Source organism: Ascaphus truei, chromosome 18 (genome assembly GCF_040206685.1).
Source record: "Ascaphus truei isolate aAscTru1 chromosome 18, aAscTru1.hap1, whole genome shotgun sequence".
NCBI classification, from domain to species: Eukaryota; Metazoa; Chordata; class Amphibia; order Anura; family Ascaphidae; genus Ascaphus; species Ascaphus truei.
Window position 1 is genome coordinate 4192549 of NC_134500.1, and position 18155 is coordinate 4210703.

At 47.6% G+C, this 18155-nt stretch overlaps 1 protein-coding gene across 1 annotated transcript in view; it reads left to right on the forward strand.

Annotated features, from left to right (window-relative positions):
• Positions 1-18155, forward strand: part of ST8SIA2 (ST8 alpha-N-acetyl-neuraminide alpha-2,8-sialyltransferase 2) — a 91266-nt gene that overhangs the window by 52646 nt on the left and 20465 nt on the right. The window contains exon 4 of the mRNA XM_075576255.1: positions 3290-3352. Within this exon, the coding sequence (XP_075432370.1) occupies positions 3290-3352 (63 nt within the window). The remainder of the gene's footprint in view (positions 1-3289; positions 3353-18155) is intronic.

An 18155-nucleotide genomic window follows, 5' to 3' on the forward strand; every position in this document is an offset into this window, starting at 1 on the left:
TAAGACCTGCATTTTTGGAGCTGGGAAAGCTGCCTCGCTGAGACTAAGGCCCGGGCCATAGAGGGGGGGGAGCCGTGCTGAGGCGAGCGGACGCTGAGGCTCGCCTGCAGAAGCTGTGCGATTTCATGCCCATACAGGCGAGCCAGCGTCCGCGATCGGAGGTGGGGGGAGACTGTAGGGAGGCGGGGCAGTGACGTCGCTGGGCCAATCGCCCGCGACGCACTGACGTCGACGTCACGGCCCCGACGTCACGGCGCCGTGACGTTGACGCAGCCCCACTCTCATTGGAGGGTTTCAGCCGACAGCTGAAAAACAGCTTGGCGCTCGGCTGAAACCTCCAACTCCTCCGCACGCCTGCGGACGCTCGCGTGAGCCCCCTCTCAAGGCATCCTCATTGAGGATGCAGGGGCTCAGCGCGGAGCGTCCGCACGCCTCAGCACGGCCTGTCCATCTATGGACACGGCCTTAGACCTGCATTTTGCGGCCAAGTTCTGAAAATCGAACGTAGCGGTCGCGGTTGGGTATTGTACCCGGAGAGAGTGCCAGGAAGCGGGGGAGGATATCCCGGTTGCGGTAACCTTTCCGAAGCAGGCACCTATTTGAGTCTAGTTTTCACCCCCAGTAAGTGTGTATTTCGTCTGTATTTTGTATATTCATTGTGTGTACGTGGGTTTACCCGAATAAACCTCATTTTTAGTCACTTCCTTGTTTTGCCGAGTGAATGATCCCGGAAAGGAATAAAGGTGTTAAAAGCGCTGTTCTCCCGTGGCAGTGATTTTACTGGATATGTTCCATGTAGCAGATATCACTTTATATAGAGAAAGAGAGGACTGTACTAAGAATGCCGTTACAAATGCAACAGTGAGTATTAAACTGTCCGCAACCTGTTCCAAGCTGAGAGGCTTCCAGCAAGACATTTAGTGGCAATGCAGCTGGACAATGGCCGTGACACACTCCAGCCGCCTCACTGTGCTGGAGAACATTTTAGTCACATTTATTAGAACTGATCTAACTCTGGCAAACAGCTTCACAGCGTAGAAACACAGGATTTCACCGCAGGTAAGAACCTCTTGGCTCCCGTAGTCTGCCCGTATTCCTCTCTATTGCAAAACGTCCGACCCTCTTTGATTCTTGGCATTCTATCATATTTTGGATTGAGCCTTCTGTCCATTCCAACCATTTCTGAATTGCCTTACTATCGTAGCCTCTAGCACCTCCGTTGGGAGGCTACCCACAAATCCAGCACCCTTTCCTTGATGTACTTCCTCATATGTGCCCTTACTCTACCAACCTTCAGGCCTCCTGCCCACCAACACCAGCGCATGGCCTCTTGTTAAAGCATTTCCTCTCCGGCATTTTGTTGGAAACCTGTTATATAGCTTCTGTCAAGCTCTCTCTTCCTTCTCTCCCCCAAGCCGAGCACATGGAGGACCTTTTGGCTACGGCCCCAGTCCTCACTGCTGCTGGCGGCTCGTGCACAGTTTAAAGCCACGATCGTCGGTCTGTAGGGGAGCGCTGGGGGGGGGGGGGGCATGACAGGGCGCAGCCATGACGGGGCATATCTGCCCTTCAATTGGGCAACATTCTTGTCTTCCCTGCCAGCGTACGCGCCACAGAACTTTGCGCACCCACACACGGCCACTGGGGCCTGCCCCATAGAGGGATGTGCTGTGGCGTGTGGCACGCACGTCATAGCGCCGCCGCAGCCGCCACCGGGGATCTGGCCTTAGCCTTTCCTGATGAGTTTTACTATATAGAGTATGCTCAACAGAGAGAAAAAAATGTAGTCGCTCCATAACCGATAAATCACACAGAGATACTCGCTGGGCTACACTTCACGTTACGTTTGCAATTTCCACCACACGGCTCATGGCGTTCTTCCTGGGGCAACGCGTTAGGCTGCTTCTTGGGTGTGTTGGATCTACATTTTATGGGTGTCAAATAAAGCTGCGACCACATCTGTGACCCTCTGAATTTGCCTCTTTGCACGGGATGCTGCGTCATCAACGTTTCTTCTATGTAAAGTGTGCACCGTTTTAGTAGCATAGTGACCAGAGAGCTATGGATCAGAATGCGCAATAGAAATAGTTGCTGAAATGTCACGATACCGGGGCACAGATTAGTGTCACCTTTGTATTTCCAAACCCGAAATAAGAGACATTTTTTTTTTCAACAGAAATTCCTTCTTTTTCTTCATGAAGTACAAACTCTAGACCAAAAGCCGTTCAAAACTTGTATTTGAAAAGGTTTATCTCCTTTTTTCAAAATTAACTATGCTCCCAACCCTAAAATCTGTGTTTTTCCTCAATAATTTTTTGGGGTGTTGTTGGGTTTCTTGAAGAAAGCATAACAATGAATTATGAAGGATTCTTCATGATGGATAGTGGGAATTGGCCAATATGGAGGCGCCAATGAAAACTCTAGACAAGGAACTTTTCATAACACTCATCATTCATCCTTCCTGAGGGGTGTCCTATCGGCCCTCCTTGGGATGAGGAACGTGTCACAGGCGTAGTGGGAGGAGCTTTCTGTATTATCAGTGGGAACACAAACGTGGGGCTGACATCTGAGCACATATTTTGTTGGGCAAAAAAAAAAACATGTATTAGAAGAGCTAGAGATAATCTGATACTCAATACATTTCTCATCATCCGCTGCTGAGATTTGCTCACAGCAGGGAGGGAAACCGCCATCCGAGCAAAGATCATTTGGAGAAACTTGCGCTGACCTTTTAAGAGCCTGTTCGTGCAGAACATATACACACAGTGATGGGTAGCGCTGTGTGTGTGTGTGTGTGTGGTGTGTGTGTGTGTGTGTGTGTGTGTGTGTGTGTGTGTGTGTGTGTGTGTGTGTGTGTGTGTGTGTGTGTGTGTGTGTGTGTGTGTGTGTGTGTGTGTGTGTGTGCGCGCGCGCATATACATATTCTACAGGAGTTACTGGCAGGTCCCACGGAGGACCACGACTTTTTTATTCCACAAACCTGAACTTCCACTTTTATCTTTAAGGGGTTAACCTTGGGGTGGGCAACTCCAGTCCTCAAGGGTTTTGTGGCCCTTGAGGACTGGAGTTGGCCGCCCCTAGGTTAACCCCATTGCTGCCAGAGGGGCCTATGCGGTGTGTGACAGGCCCGTCTGTCAGGTGATTGGTATTAAAGTCACGTTTGGGACAGGCAGGGGGTGTGCACAAAGGTAGCCCCCGTGTTCTCTGTTAGGGACCATTTGATTGTTACAGCAGAACCTGCAGACAGTAACGGAATGGGATAAATAATGTATTGTCTCTTGTCTTGCAGGAGTTCCGGAGGCAGAGGCACAATCAGATCAGCCGTGGAAAGCTTACATAGCAAATCTAATAGGTTTGTAAATGAGATTTCCATTTGTTTTGGCTTTCAGGCAGCTATTAATCTGTTTCCGCCCCAACCCGCGATGCTTCCGCTCGCTGCGATACTTATCAGCCTAATTGTCTCTATATCTGACTTTTCCTTCATCGCTAATTTGTTTCAATATAAAGTTTGTTTTCCAACAACCACTGGAGCTTCAACTAGCCACATATACAGAAAGCTCTCAGCCACATAACGTCTTATCTGCATCATGTCTAATATTTTGTTTTACAGTGCCCCTCTGGCAGCAAAAGAGTTAAATGACTTCAAATTGAGGCCTAGTTTTAAACAACACCCCATGTACAGTTACTGCTAAGATTAGCTATGGAGAAATAGCGTTAACGGGTCCTAAACTGAAGGGATCATGGCTGGGTCATACATGTGTGCAGTGGCAGATTTACATCCATGTGTGCCGTGGCAGATTTACATACATGTGTGCAGTGGCAGATTTACATCCATGTGTGCAGTGGCAGATTTACATCCATGTGTGTGGCAGATTTACATACATGTGTGCAGTGGCGGATTTACATCCATGTGTGCCGTGGCAGATTTACATACATGTGTGTGGCAGATTTACATACATGTGTGCAGTGGCAGATTTACATACATGTGTGTGGCAGATTTACATACATGTGTGCAGTGGCAGATTTACATACATGTGTGTGGCAGATTTACATACATGTGTGCAGTGGCGGATTTACATCCATGTGTGCAGTGGCTGATTTACATCCATGTGTGCAGTGGCGGATTTACATACATGTGTGCAGTGGCGGATTTACATACATGTGTGCAGTGGCAGATTTACATCCATGTGTGCCGTGGCGGATTTACATACATGTGTGCAGTGGCGGATTTACATACATGTGTGCCGTGGCGGATTTACATCCATGTGTGCAGTGGCAGATTTACATACATGTGTGCCGTGGCGGATTTACATCCATGTGTGCAGTGGCAGATTTACATCCATGTGTGCAGTGGCAGATTTACATACATGTGTGCAGTGGCAGATTTACATACATGTGTGTGGCAGATTTACATCCATGTGTGCAGTGGCGGATTTACATACATGTGTGCAGTGGCAGATTTACATCCATGTGTGCCGTGGCGGATTTACATACATGTGTGCAGTGGCGGATTTACATACATGTGTGCCGTGGCGGATTTACATCCATGTGTGCAGTGGCAGATTTACATACATGTGTGCCGTGGCGGATTTACATCCATGTGTGCAGTGGCAGATTTACATCCATGTGTGCAGTGGCAGATTTACATACATGTGTGCAGTGGCAGATTTACATACATGTGTGTGGCAGATTTACATCCATGTGTGCAGTGGCGGATTTACATCCATGTGTGCAGTGGCAGATTTACATCCATGTGTGCAGTGGCGGATTTACATACATGTGTGCAGTGGCGGATTTACATACATGTGTGCAGTGGCAGGTTTACATCCATGTGTGCAGTGGCGGATTTACATCCATGTGTGCCGTGGCGGATTTACATACATGTGTGCAGTGGCGGATTTACATACATGTGTGCAGTAGCGGATTTACATACATGTGTGCAGTGGCGGATTTACATTTATGTGTGCAGTGGCGGATTTCATACATGTGTGCTGTGGCGTATGTACATACGTGTGCAGTGGCAGATTTACATCCATGTGCGCAGTGGCGGATTTACATACATGTGTGCAGTGGCCCTCTGTAGTAACTGGCTTGAGTTTGTGCCTTTGAAGAGTCGGTAAACCATTTGGATAAAACCTTGTTGCATGTCATCAAGTCTAACAGACAAATGTGTAACAATATGCCATCATCCCCTGACGAAGCCGAGTGTGCGAAACGCGTAGGGCTATGAGATAGGCACCCTGGTGTTAGCACGGAGCCAGACACTGTTTGGCCAGTCTCTGTTTGTTGGCGGACGCCAGCACCAAAGAGGAGGAGCGGGTCGAGAGCGGCAGCCTCATTGCCTGAAGCTTTTGCTAGCAGACGAGAAAGCTGAGGCAAAAACTCGCGAGAGTGCATGACGTCACTTCCGGGATTCGGTGCAGGACGCCGAGACCGGAGGATTCGCCCTGTATACCCCAGCTGGGACCATCTTTAGTATCCTTGTGCCCGTGCTACCACACGCCCACCGGTTAACGATTTTAAGCAAAAAGTCAGTAGTACCCTGTACATACGACCTGCCTCTTGGGACTAATGGATTTAGTAATTTGTCAACAAAAATGGCTATAGTTTGGAAAATTGATTCACTTCTGGCTACTATTGGTCTAACTGAGGGTTGGGGTGGATTCTTATGGATTTTTTGTCAGGCAGTTGAAAATTGGTGTAATTCGGTCTTTTTTAATCAGATAATCCGCTAGTCTTTTTTAGTAATTACTTCATCATCAATGGCCTGTTGTACACAATCTCTTCTTCTCCTGTATGGACAGTATTGGATCTTGTGAGCCTCGTCTGTATTGTCAGTATTATGTAGCTGTTGTAAGATTTCCCTTCTATAATACTTTTATCCACGATGACTAGCGATCTTGATGATTGACTAATTTAATACAAGTTTCTCCCATGTGGTTAGTAGGAGAAGGCATAAATGAACTCTTCATTTTCAGGTCCTTATTCTGGGTGTCTATAACAGAAGTCGGTATAGTATTATCAGTTAACGTCATGGAGTTAGTATGTGGTAAATATCAAGAGTCCCCCTGAACAGGTACAAAATCATTAGAAACACACATACTGGATTAAAAAAATGCTTTCAATCTAATATTATGGTAAAAGCGAATCTGGTTAAGTTCAAAGGTATTAAGATCGTGCGTGGGGACAAAATGTAACCCCTATCCAGGGTATTAGTCTGAAAATGTGTTAGTGTTAGTTGTGATATATTTACCACAATGGTCTCTATTCTCTCCGTCTCTGATGTCCACTGTTCCTGGTAATCCTTAAACCTCGATCTGTACTCTACGCTCCTCCTTGAAGGTTCGTGGTGATGTCTCAGACTTGACTCTAAAAATTGTGCGTTGCCAGATGATTTGCTTCCCGATGAGAAGTCCCAATCATGGTTTCTCGTGGTCCTGCTTGGTGGTGGAGGTCTTTCATTATCTCTGCAATCTCTCAGACCCGTCTCCCGTAGTTTCCAACGACAGACCAATTGTTTTGAATGGATCTCGAGAGACTCAGTTTAAAAGATGAAAGCTCTTCCTATGTTATGGTATTCTGGAGTTTATCCTCTATGCTTCTAAGTTTCTACTGGTTCAAGATCAACTCTCTTTGAATACGTTTGATTGTCAGAATCATAAGATGAAAGTTACATTTATTTAATATTCTCTCCCAGATCGTGCAGTATTCAGTATCTTCAGAAAAAAGTTTTGGGGCATTGAGGAACATTTAGTCCTCTAGGAATTCATCATAACTAAAATATTCAGCAAGTGTTGTACTGTGGAGTTCTAGATTGGTGTCTCCTTAATTCCCTTTAAAGACAATGAGTGTCTTTAGTTAGAATAACGGTCACTACCAGTTTCTGTGGTGACCATATCTTGTAGTACCGTCCGATAAAGATGATGGTGCCTGATGAAATTGGTAATAATAATTCATATAGAAAATAAAGAGATGGGAACAGCACTCTCACAGTACGAGGAAGTCAAAGAGAACGTTTTTGGGTGCTTGTTGTCTACTTACCACCCCGGCAGATAATCTAATGTGGAAATAGAAGGTCACAGCTTCTTTTATAGCTCAATGTCTTCCTGATTCATGCCTTGCTGTACTATAAACCCGAGAACGTGGATTTGGGACCTCATTTCACGGTCTGGGGGGTAACACACAGGCGTTCCCTTTTGGATCATTAACTGATTTTGGTAAGAACAGAAAATGATGAATCCGATTTATTAATTGGCCTGGAGGAGGAGTGGTCACATTATGATAGCTTTAGACAAGAGTATACGTCATGCCCCAACTTTTATTTTTATTTAGAAACCAGACGCAGGGCTACGTTCTTTATAAAAAAAAGAATTCTTTTCAATGACTACGTTTCTGTTTTTATCATTAAATTATTGTACAAATATTTTTAAAATAAGCTCCAAAGATGCCATCAATGTTATATATATATATATATATATATATATTCTTTTTTTAACCAGTTACAGCACCACTACTTTTTGCTGAAAACACCATGACAGCGTTTTGCTGTAGATGCTAAATAATTCAGTGGATTTTTGCTTTGCAGTAGGTGATGCAGCATTTTTTGTCATAAGGCTACATTCTGACATAAATACGATATTATAAAGATGTGGGCAAAGTTATGCAGGTTGCTACATTTTAGCTTTTGCTGCTCTCCGGGCTTCTTCACAACTGACTGCGAGAAATGTCTCTGGAAATGAGTTGAGTTGGCAGAAATATCCCTGAAAGATCTCATCGCGGCAGTAAATTGTGCATTATGTATAATTAGAATCCGTCTGCAATTTATACTACATGTTTTTTTAACTCTTAATAATGCTTTAAAGGGTTGTTAGACAGGCAAGATTAGCTCTTCTTTTGGGTTAAAATCATTTATTTTAGAATATAAGAGAACATTTATAGGTGCAGTCACACTTCGACAAAGCCAAAATGGTATAAATTGTATTTCTCTTCTCATCCTGATCACATACATCATTGTGAAATACTTGGTGTAAAAGGTGGCAATAAATAACCTCACTTTAGACAAACAGTTTATTTGAGGAACACATTTATTAGTTGTGTAGTGCTGGGGTGCGCAAACTTTCTGCCCTGCGCCCCCCTGCCTGCCCTCCCCCAGAGCTCGCGCCCTCCCCCCCCCCTTACCTTCTCAAGAGCATCAATGAAGCCGCGGGGTTATGTGATGTCACGTGACCCCGTGGCGTCATTTGACACCTTGTTGCCATGGTGACGCATCGCTGAAGCCGCTTGAGTCAAGGTAAGAGAGAGTTACAGAGGCCTCGCGCGGTCCCCCCGCATTCAATGTAAATGCTTTGGGGAAGGACACAGGGCCTCTGTAACCGCCGCCCCGCCACCCCCCTAAAAAAAATCTGCCGCCCCCCAGTTTGCGCACCTCCTAATCATTGTGATACAATGCTGCCTGTTACAGAATTACTGTATGATACACACGCTTATCACATCAGAGGAAAGGGTCACTAACCCTATAGGACAGGGCCGGCCAACTCCAGTCCCCATGGGCCACCAACAGGTCCGATTTTCAGGATATCCCTGCTTCAGCACAGGTGGCTCAATCAGTGGCACAGTCATAATGACTGAGCCACCTGTGCTGAAGCAGGGATATGCTTAAAACCTGACCTGTTGGTGGCCCTTGGGGACTGGCGTTGGCCACTCCTGCTATAGCGGTATTAAATATGCGATTTTATGATAATATTTGATACCATTCACTCTTTTTCACTTATTAGGATATACTGTATTACAAAGATACGTTGAGATATTCATCTCATTTACAAGTACATTGTGGAAAGACAAAAGAAGATGCAATAAAATGATCTCCCCAATTTGATATGGGGTATAAATAGCATGGAGAAGAATTGAACCTACAACCTGCGATGCTTCGAGCATCTGCTGCAGGATTTTTAGAAGCCGTTGTTACCATCCGACATTCTGAAAGTTCTGCTCCCCATCACCTCGCTGAGACGGTGGGAACTGGACGTGCTTCCCATTCTGCTCATCGCACTGATTCACAGCAGGTACCAGTGGGACAGATATGTCCTCAGGCATCCGTACCCATTGACCCCGTCTGTGAGGCACAGCCATGTGCTGAACAAATATTGAATTGCCTTTGCTCCTTTTGCAGGTGCTGTGCCACTTTGAAACATATTTTGGAACTGCTATAAAAGAGTTTGGATTATGTCCAGAACACTTTGCCAGGCATTTGTAATGTCCGAAACATCAGTAGCTTTGCATAGTTAGGTCCAAATCCTATCTGTAAAAAGGAAGCACCCCAATAACAAATATCAGCGCGTTTCTGGACCTGCAGCTAAGGGCTTTAGATCAAAGGATGAGGCAAAAATGTCAGTCTCAGGAAACCGAGGGGGCTTTTGTAAGGCCGTTTTAACCCCTTCTCTGTCAGATTAAACAAAGGCTGCAAAGCGATACAAACATCCCCATAAACAGTGTTTAATAGCACACTTTCAGTAAACTAGGGGGGGATTTCACATGGAAGCATTCGATCCGCGTGGAAAAGACAAAGATGGCAGTTTGGACAAAGTAATCTTTTTGTAGTGATGTGGGGGAACCGTGAAGGTCCCTGAGAGGTTGGAAAGCTTGTAACATATCAACTACGTGTTGGTCCAATAAAAGGTATCATACCCCCCCCCCCCCACTCCCTCCTGTGTTACTACCTGTCCCTAGTAAATCACTTTAGATTTACCTGAAGTCAGGTATGGATAAGATGTTTATACTGTGGTCTGCCACTCATTAAGTAAAAGACACCACGTGGCCACTGATCGATGTGCAGGTAACTATTGGAATCTGTGAGGAGGAGAGCACCGTTCTGCAGAACAGGTCAGCACTCTCAGGGGGGAAGTTAATTAAGGATAGCGGGGTGTTTCATTGTCAATCAGTGGCATAAGGAGCTGATCTGCTTCATTTCACCGGGCCTGGAGAATATTATATTTTAAAAGAAAGCAAATAGTAAACTTTGACCCCAGGGTTGATTGAATCTTTCTTAGGGAGCTGATTACAATAATAGGTTGCTTAAAATGTTTTTTTGGCCTGTAACATGGGACTGCCTCCTTTAACGCGGCAATCCCGCCTGTCCGCTTTAAAAAATAAAACCGGATTGGAACCGGATTGAGCCGCTCTATTTTCAGCTCCAGAGTCTCTCTGCTTCCTGAGATATTTACTGGTGAAGGTTTTGGGTTTAAAGCCCCCTCCTGGGTAAACCCCAATGGGCACCAAATCTTGTGGGATCCTCAGGCCAATAGGAAGCTGCAACGCCATCAGTTGGGGCTTCTCTTATTCTACAATACTGGTGGCAATATTGAATTCTCCATAAGGCTGCGTCCCCACTAGCGCTGAGTACGCTGAGCGGGCGGCGGTTACTTACATATATAGCTATATGTAAGTCCCCGCTCACGCTGTGTGCGCGCGCTCGTGCGCGGGCACACACGCTCACCCGCGCTCGGCGCTCAAGTAAACAAAAAACCTATACTTACCCACGCTCTAAACTACCCCCAATGCCCCCCCCCCTTCGCCGCGCACGCGTACATGCAGGACTCCCGGCGCTCATGCTTGGAGCGCTCTCCAAGCATGAGCGCGCTCAGCACCAGCGGGGACTCAGCCTAAGAGAGCGAAGGTACCCTCTCCGGTGAGTATCTTGGCAAACCGCTCTATTTTCAGCTCCGGCGACCCCTTCTCCCACTGGTTCCAATTATATTTACAAATCTGTTACAAATGTTGGGGGGTAAAGGTAGCTAGTTGATAAATTGTCACTTCCTTCAAAGAAAATGATTGCTTCTTCTTGGCAACGCCGATGCATCGCCGGCATCCACGGGGTGTGGCAACGGTGGTTCCACACCAAGTTCCCATTGACATGGCAAAGAGACAGAACGAGTGTCTGTTCTCAATGTGCCTGCAGGTGGAGACAGCTGATTTTGAATGTGCCTGTTTGAGATCTCCAGCTGTTATCCAGATGCCAGAGCCATGAAAAGTTCTTTATAGGCAAAACTCCCTATGATATCGCCGCCGACTCCGCATTCTTGATTCATAATTATAGAGGAGCGTTCAAGTAACCATAAGTAAGTAACCATATTTGTTGTGGAGAAAACTATGTTGATTTATTATTTATAATAGCTGTATTTATTTATGCCTTTTAATGGACTAAAATGAGTTTTCGTGGCTGCAGTACTCCAAATAAGAAGATTATAGGGAACCACACTAATTATTGGATTAGCTCACACAGTCAAATTTAGCAACAAGAATTCAAGCAGCAATTACACCCTTACATTTCCTTCCTGGTTAAAAGGACACGTTCTGAAAATAGTGGCACCAATACTGAGATCCATGGGTGGGAAACTCCAGTCCTCAAGGGCCACCAACAGGCCAGGTTTTCAGGATATCCCTGCTTCAGCACAGGTGGCTCAATCAGTGGCTCATTCTTTGATTGAGCCACCTGTGCTGAAGCAGGGTTATCCTTAATAACCTGTCCTGTTGGTGGCACCTGAGATCTGGAGTTGCCCCTCAAAGCTGTGCAGGATGAGCCATTCTTTACTGCACGTGGATGAGCTCACCATTCCCTGGTGCTGGATTTACCTTATCGCTCCACCTTAGTGGATCACTATAAAACGATACCACGTTTCAATACTGCTTTTTACGACAGTAATATATTAGTGATAACTAAAATGAATTGTTAATACTTTGTTTTATAGTCCCAGGGTCACTGAGGCTAACAATTATGTAGCTGTAAAAATAGACAGCTAAAGCTGGCCACTAAAACAACAAAGGGGGGCCTGTATCAGAGGTGCCACGTGTTCTGGAGATCAGGTTATGTATCAGAGGTGCCACGTGTTCTAGAGATCAGGTTATGTATCAGAGGTGCCAAGTGTTCTGGAGATCAGGTTATGTATCAGAGGTGCCACGTGTTCTGGAGATCAGGTTATATATCAGAGGTGCCACGTGTTCTGGAGATCAGATTATGTATCAGATGTGCCACGTGTTCTGGAGATCAGTTTATGTATCAGAGGTGCAACGTGTTCTGGAGATCAGATTATGTATCAGAGGTGCCACGTGTTGTGGAGACCAGGTTATGTATCAGAGGTGCAACGTGTTCTGGAGATCAGGTTATGTATCAGAGATGCCACGTGTTCTGGAGATCAGATTATGTATCAGAGGTGCCACGTGTTCTGGAGATCAGGTTATGTATCAGAGGTGCAACGTGTTCTAGAGATCAGGTTATGTATCAGAGGTGCAACGTGTTCTAGAGATCAGGTTATATATCAGAGGTGCCACGTGTTCTGGAGATCAGGTTATGTATCAGAGGTGCCACGTGTTCTGGAGATCAGGTTATGTATCAGAGGTGCCACGTGTTCTGGAGATCAGGTTATATATCAGAGGTGCCACGTGTTCTGGAGATCAGGTTATGTATCAGAGGTGCCACGTGTTCTGGAGATCAGGTTATGTATCAGAGGTGCCACGTGTTCTGGAGATCAGGTTATATATCAGAGGTGCCACGTGTTCTGGAGATCAGGTTATGTATCAGAGGTGCCACGTGTTCTGGAGATCAGGTTATATATCAGAGGTGCCACGTGTTCTGGAGATCAGGTTATGTATCAGAGGTGCAACGTGTTCTGGAGATCAGGTTATGTATCAGAGGTGCCACGTGTTCTGGAGATCAGATTATGTATCAGAGGTGCCACGTGTTCTGGAGATCAGGTTATGTATCAGAGGTGCAACGTGTTCTAGAGATCAGGTTATGTATCAGAGGTGCCACGTGTTCTGGAGATCAGGTTATGTATCAGAGGTGCCACGTGTTCTGGAGATCAGGTTATATATCAGAGGTGCCCCGTGTTCTGGAGATCAGGTTATGTATCAGAGGTGCCACGTGTTCTGGAGATCAGGTTATGTATCAGAGGTGCCACGTGTTCTGGAGATCAGGTTATATATCAGAGGTGCCACGTGTTCTGGAGATCAGGTTATGTATCAGAGGTGCCACGTGTTCTGGAGATCAGGTTATGTATCAGAGGTGCCACGTGTTCTGGAGATCAGGTTATATATCAGAGGTGCCACGTGTTCTGGAGATCAGGTTATGTATCAGAGGTGCCACGTGTTCTGGAGATCAGGTTATATATCAGAGGTGCCACGTGTTCTGGAGATCAGGTTATGTATCAGAGGTGCCATGTGTTCTGGAGATCAGGTTATATATCAGAGGTGCCACGTGTTCTGGAGATCAGGTTATGTATCAGAGGTGCCACGTGTTCTGGAGATCAGGTTATATATCAGAGGTGCCACGTGTTCTGGAGATCAGGTTATGTATCAGACATATGCTCCAGATGTGACACTGAAGTTGGGAGAAAGTGCATTCACGCTATTTAGTTTATTGTATTGTTATTTTCACTGTTTGTGCCGGTAATATGCAGCCCCACATCTGCCAGGAGTAATGTCCTATAGAAGAAAGCAAAGTGGTGCTCGCCGCTGGTTATTGTGAATGTGTATAAATAGAATCCTTAATGGGATTTAGGTAAATACAAGAAAAAAAGGGAATATGTGAAATACAGTATTCAACAGTGAAAACATATAGGTGATAATTCACTAGTGTAAATGAAATATAGTATCAAGTGCTGTGAAATACAGATAAATATAAATTCCAACATAGTCCTCCACTCAAAACCCTGGAACAGGATATGTTTCAAAATATCCTCCACAGACGATATCCACAAAGCAAGGAATCATATCCTGCTGTACTGTTACCGTGCTGCACACGCGTGATCTGAGCTCAGGAGCAATCACAGTGCACAAAGGGGCTCTATCCCCCCAAAAGTTGTGCTTTTGTCCCGATCTGCTGCAATAAAAAAAATGCATTGTTAAAGCAAACAGCTGGAATCGTGTGTGTGTGTGTGTGCGTATCCGTGCGTGCGTGCGTGTGTATCCATGTGTGTGTGCATGCATACGTGTGTATCGTTTGTGTGTGCATGCATACGTGTGTATCGTTTGTGCGTGCATGCACCCGTGTGCGTGTTTGTGTGTGTGCGCGTGCTTGCGTGTGTGCAGCACTATAGCAGTATAATGCTCCTGTTTTTAACCATGGAGGAAATAACAGGAGATACCAAAGATAAAATCCCAAAGGGGTACGATCAGTGGGTCCTTCCAAAGGGTGCCGCGGATCTCAGTGTTAGGGACATGGAGTATGATGTATAATGACAGCCCACTTAGCATGGGGAGCAGGCGTGTAAAGCAAATGATCCTTCACTGCCTGACATGTTTACTTAACGTCTAGCACAGAATGGTCACGCCGGGCAAACTAATTACAGTGTTGTTTTCGGTCAAAGAACTCCACGTATCGAGCGAAGGTAAAAAGAGTGTGAATAGGGAGAGCGTTTCCCACACTGCAGAGCATCGCAGAGTAACACACTGCGGAGCATCGCAGAGTAACACACTGCAGCGCATCGCAGAGTAACACACTGCAGCGCATCGCAGAGTAACACACTGCGGAGCATCGCAGAGTAACACACTGCGGAGCATCGCAGAGTAACACACTGCGGAGCATCGCAGAGTAACACACTGCGGCGCATCGCAGAGTAACACACTGCGGAGCATCGCAGAGTAACACACTGCGGAGCATCGCAGAGTAACACACTGCAGCGCATCGCAGAGTAACACACTGCGGAGCATCGCAGAGTAACACACTGCGGAGCATCGCAGAGTAACACACTGCGGAGCATCGCAGAGTAACACACTGCGGAGCATCGCAGAGTAACACTGCGGAGCATCGCAGAGTAACACACTGCGGCGCATCGCAGCGTAACACACTGCGGCGCATCGCAGCGTAACACACTGCAGCGCATCGCAGAGTAACACACTGCAGCGCATCGCAGAGTAACACACTGCGGAGCATCGCAGAGTAACACACTGCAGCGCATCACAGAGTAACACACTGCAGCGCATCGCAGAGTAACACACTGCGGAGCATTGCAGAGTAACACACTGCGGAGCATCGCAGAGTAACACACTGCGGAGCATCGCAGAGTAACACACTGCGGAGCATCGCAGAGTAACACACTGCGGAGCATCGCAGAGTAACACTGCGGAGCATCGCAGAGTAACACACTGCGGCGCATCGCAGAGTAACACACTGCAGCGCATCGCAGCGTAACACACTGCAGCGCATCGCAGAGTAACACACTGCAGCGCATCGCAGAGTAACACACTGCGGAGCATCGCAGAGTAACACACTGCGGAGCATCGCAGAGTAACACACTGCGGAGCATCGCAGAGTAACACACTGCGGAGCATTGCAGAGTAACACACTGCAGCGCATCGCAGAGTAACACACTGCAGCGCATCGCAGAGTAACACACTGCAGCGCATCGCAGAGTAACACACTGCGGAGCATCGCAGAGTAACACACTGCGGAGCATCGCAGAGTAACACACTGCGGAGCATCGCAGAGTAACACACTGCGGAGCATCGCAGAGTAACACACTGCGGAGCATCGCAGAGTAACACACTGCGGAGCATCGCAGAGTAACACTGCGGAGCATCGCAGAGTAACACACTGCGGCGCATCGCAGAGTAACACACTGCAGCGCATCGCAGCGTAACACACTGCAGCGCATCGCAGAGTAACACACTGCGGAGCATCGCAGAGTAACACACTGCGGAGCATCGCAGAGTAACACACTGCGGAGCATCGCAGAGTAACACACTGCGGAGCATCGCAGAGTAACACACTGCAGCGCATCGCAGAGTAACACACTGCAGCGCATCGCAGAGTAACACACTGCGGGCATCGCAGCGTAACACACTGCGGAGCATCGCAGAGTAACACACTGCGGAGCATTGCAGAGTAACACACTGCGGAGCATCGCAGAGTAACACACTGCGGAGCATCGCAGAGTAACACACTGCGGAGCATCGCAGAGTAACACTGCAGCGCATCGCAGAGTAACACACTGCGGAGCATCGCAGAGTAACACTGCAGCGCATCGCAGAGTAACACACTGCGGAGCATCGCAGAGTAACACACTGCGGAGCATCGCAGAGTAACACACTGCGGAGCATCGCAGAGTAACACACTGCGGAGCATCGCAGAGTAACACACTGCGGAGCATCGCAGAGTAACACACTGCGGAGCATCGCAGAGTAACACTGCGGAGCATCGCAGAGTAACACACTGCGGCGCATCGCAGAGTAACACACTGCAGCGCATCGCAGCGTAACACACTGCAGCGCATCGCAGAGTAACACACTGCGGAGCATCGCAGAGTAACACACTGCGGAGCATCGCAGAGTAACACACTGCGGGCATCGCAGCGTAACACACTGCGGAGCATCGCAGAGTAACACACTGCGGAGCATTGCAGAGTAACACACTGCGGAGCATCGCAGAGTAACACACTGCGGAGCATCGCAGAGTAACACACTGCGGAGCATCGCAGAGTAACACTGCAGCGCATCGCAGAGTAACACACTGCGGAGCATCGCAGAGTAACACTGCAGCGCATCGCAGAGTAACACACTGCGGAGCATCGCAGAGTAACACACTGCGGAGCATCGCAGAGTAACACACTGCGGAGCATCGCAGAGTAACACACTGCGGAGCATCGCAGAGTAACACACTGCGGAGCATCGCAGAGTAACACACTGCGGAGCATCGCAGAGTAACACTGCGGAGCATCGCAGAGTAACACACTGCGGCGCATCGCAGAGTAACACACTGCAGCGCATCGCAGCGTAACACACTGCAGCGCATCGCAGAGTAACACACTGCGGAGCATCGCAGAGTAACACACTGCGGAGCATCGCAGAGTAACACACTGCGGAGCATCGCAGAGTAACACACTGCGGAGCATCGCAGAGTAACACACTGCAGCGCATCGCAGAGTAACACACTGCAGCGCATCGCAGAGTAACACACTGCGGGCATCGCAGCGTAACACACTGCGGAGCATCGCAGAGTAACACACTGCGGAGCATTGCAGAGTAACACACTGCGGAGCATCGCAGAGTAACACACTGCGGAGCATCGCAGAGTAACACACTGCGGAGCATCGCAGAGTAACACTGCAGCGCATCGCAGAGTAACACACTGCGGAGCATCGCAGAGTAACACTGCAGCGCATCGCAGAGTAACACACTGCGGAGCATCGCAGAGTAACACACTGCGGAGCATCGCAGAGTAACACACTGCAGCGCATCGCAGAGTAACACACTGCGGAGCATCGCAGAGTAACACACTGCTGTCCCGGGGAACGGGGTAAAGTACGTGTCAGGTATTGGGCAGGTTATTTGGAGCGGCAATAATGTGATATCAGTTCCCCAAGTAACGCACAGACTGCGCTATTCGCTTATAGTACTGTACGTGCTGTCAACACTTTGGGGGGAGGGGACACCACTCTACTCAGCATAGATACTCGGGCATCCTTTCCAGGTGAGGCCAAAACGGGGCCGGTATTATTTCCGTAAGCTGTATTTACGCATTGCTTCTTGCTGGATGTCAGGTGAACCTCAGCTTGCTTTGTCATTGCTCCCACGCGCGTAGCTGGCGGCCCGCAGCCCGCAGCCCGCAGCCCGGGGGGCTTTCTGCTGCGACTTTCATCCCATTCTTTCTGTCTTGCTGCTGATTTGCATGTTCACGTTTTGCATCTCAGTAGAAGACGGGTTCTGAAGGTAGCAGCGCTGCTCGGCGCATTGGATAAAGTACTATGTTTTTAAATAACCTAAACCAGGGGCGCTCAACTCCAGGCCTTAAGCAGCCCCAACAGGTCAGGTTTTCAGAATATCCCTGCTTCAGCACAGGTGGCTCAATCAAAGGCTCAGTCTTTGATTGAGCCTCCTGTGCTGAAGCTGGGATATCCTGAAAACCTGACCTGTTGGGGGTGCTTAAGGACTGGAGTTGAGCACCCTTGACCTAAACATATAGAATTGGTGCGACCCATTTCGTTATCACGTTGGCCCCTACATGTGCAGTTTGGTTTAGGCTACTGGGAATATGGGAATGTATTTAGCAAATAAAAATATCACCTGTGATGTCCGCATGAATTCTAGATGCTGCGCCTGGAGAGAGTCTCACTGGTCCCAGTGATTTCTGTTTCGCTGTTGTAGTTACGATACTTTATATAGAA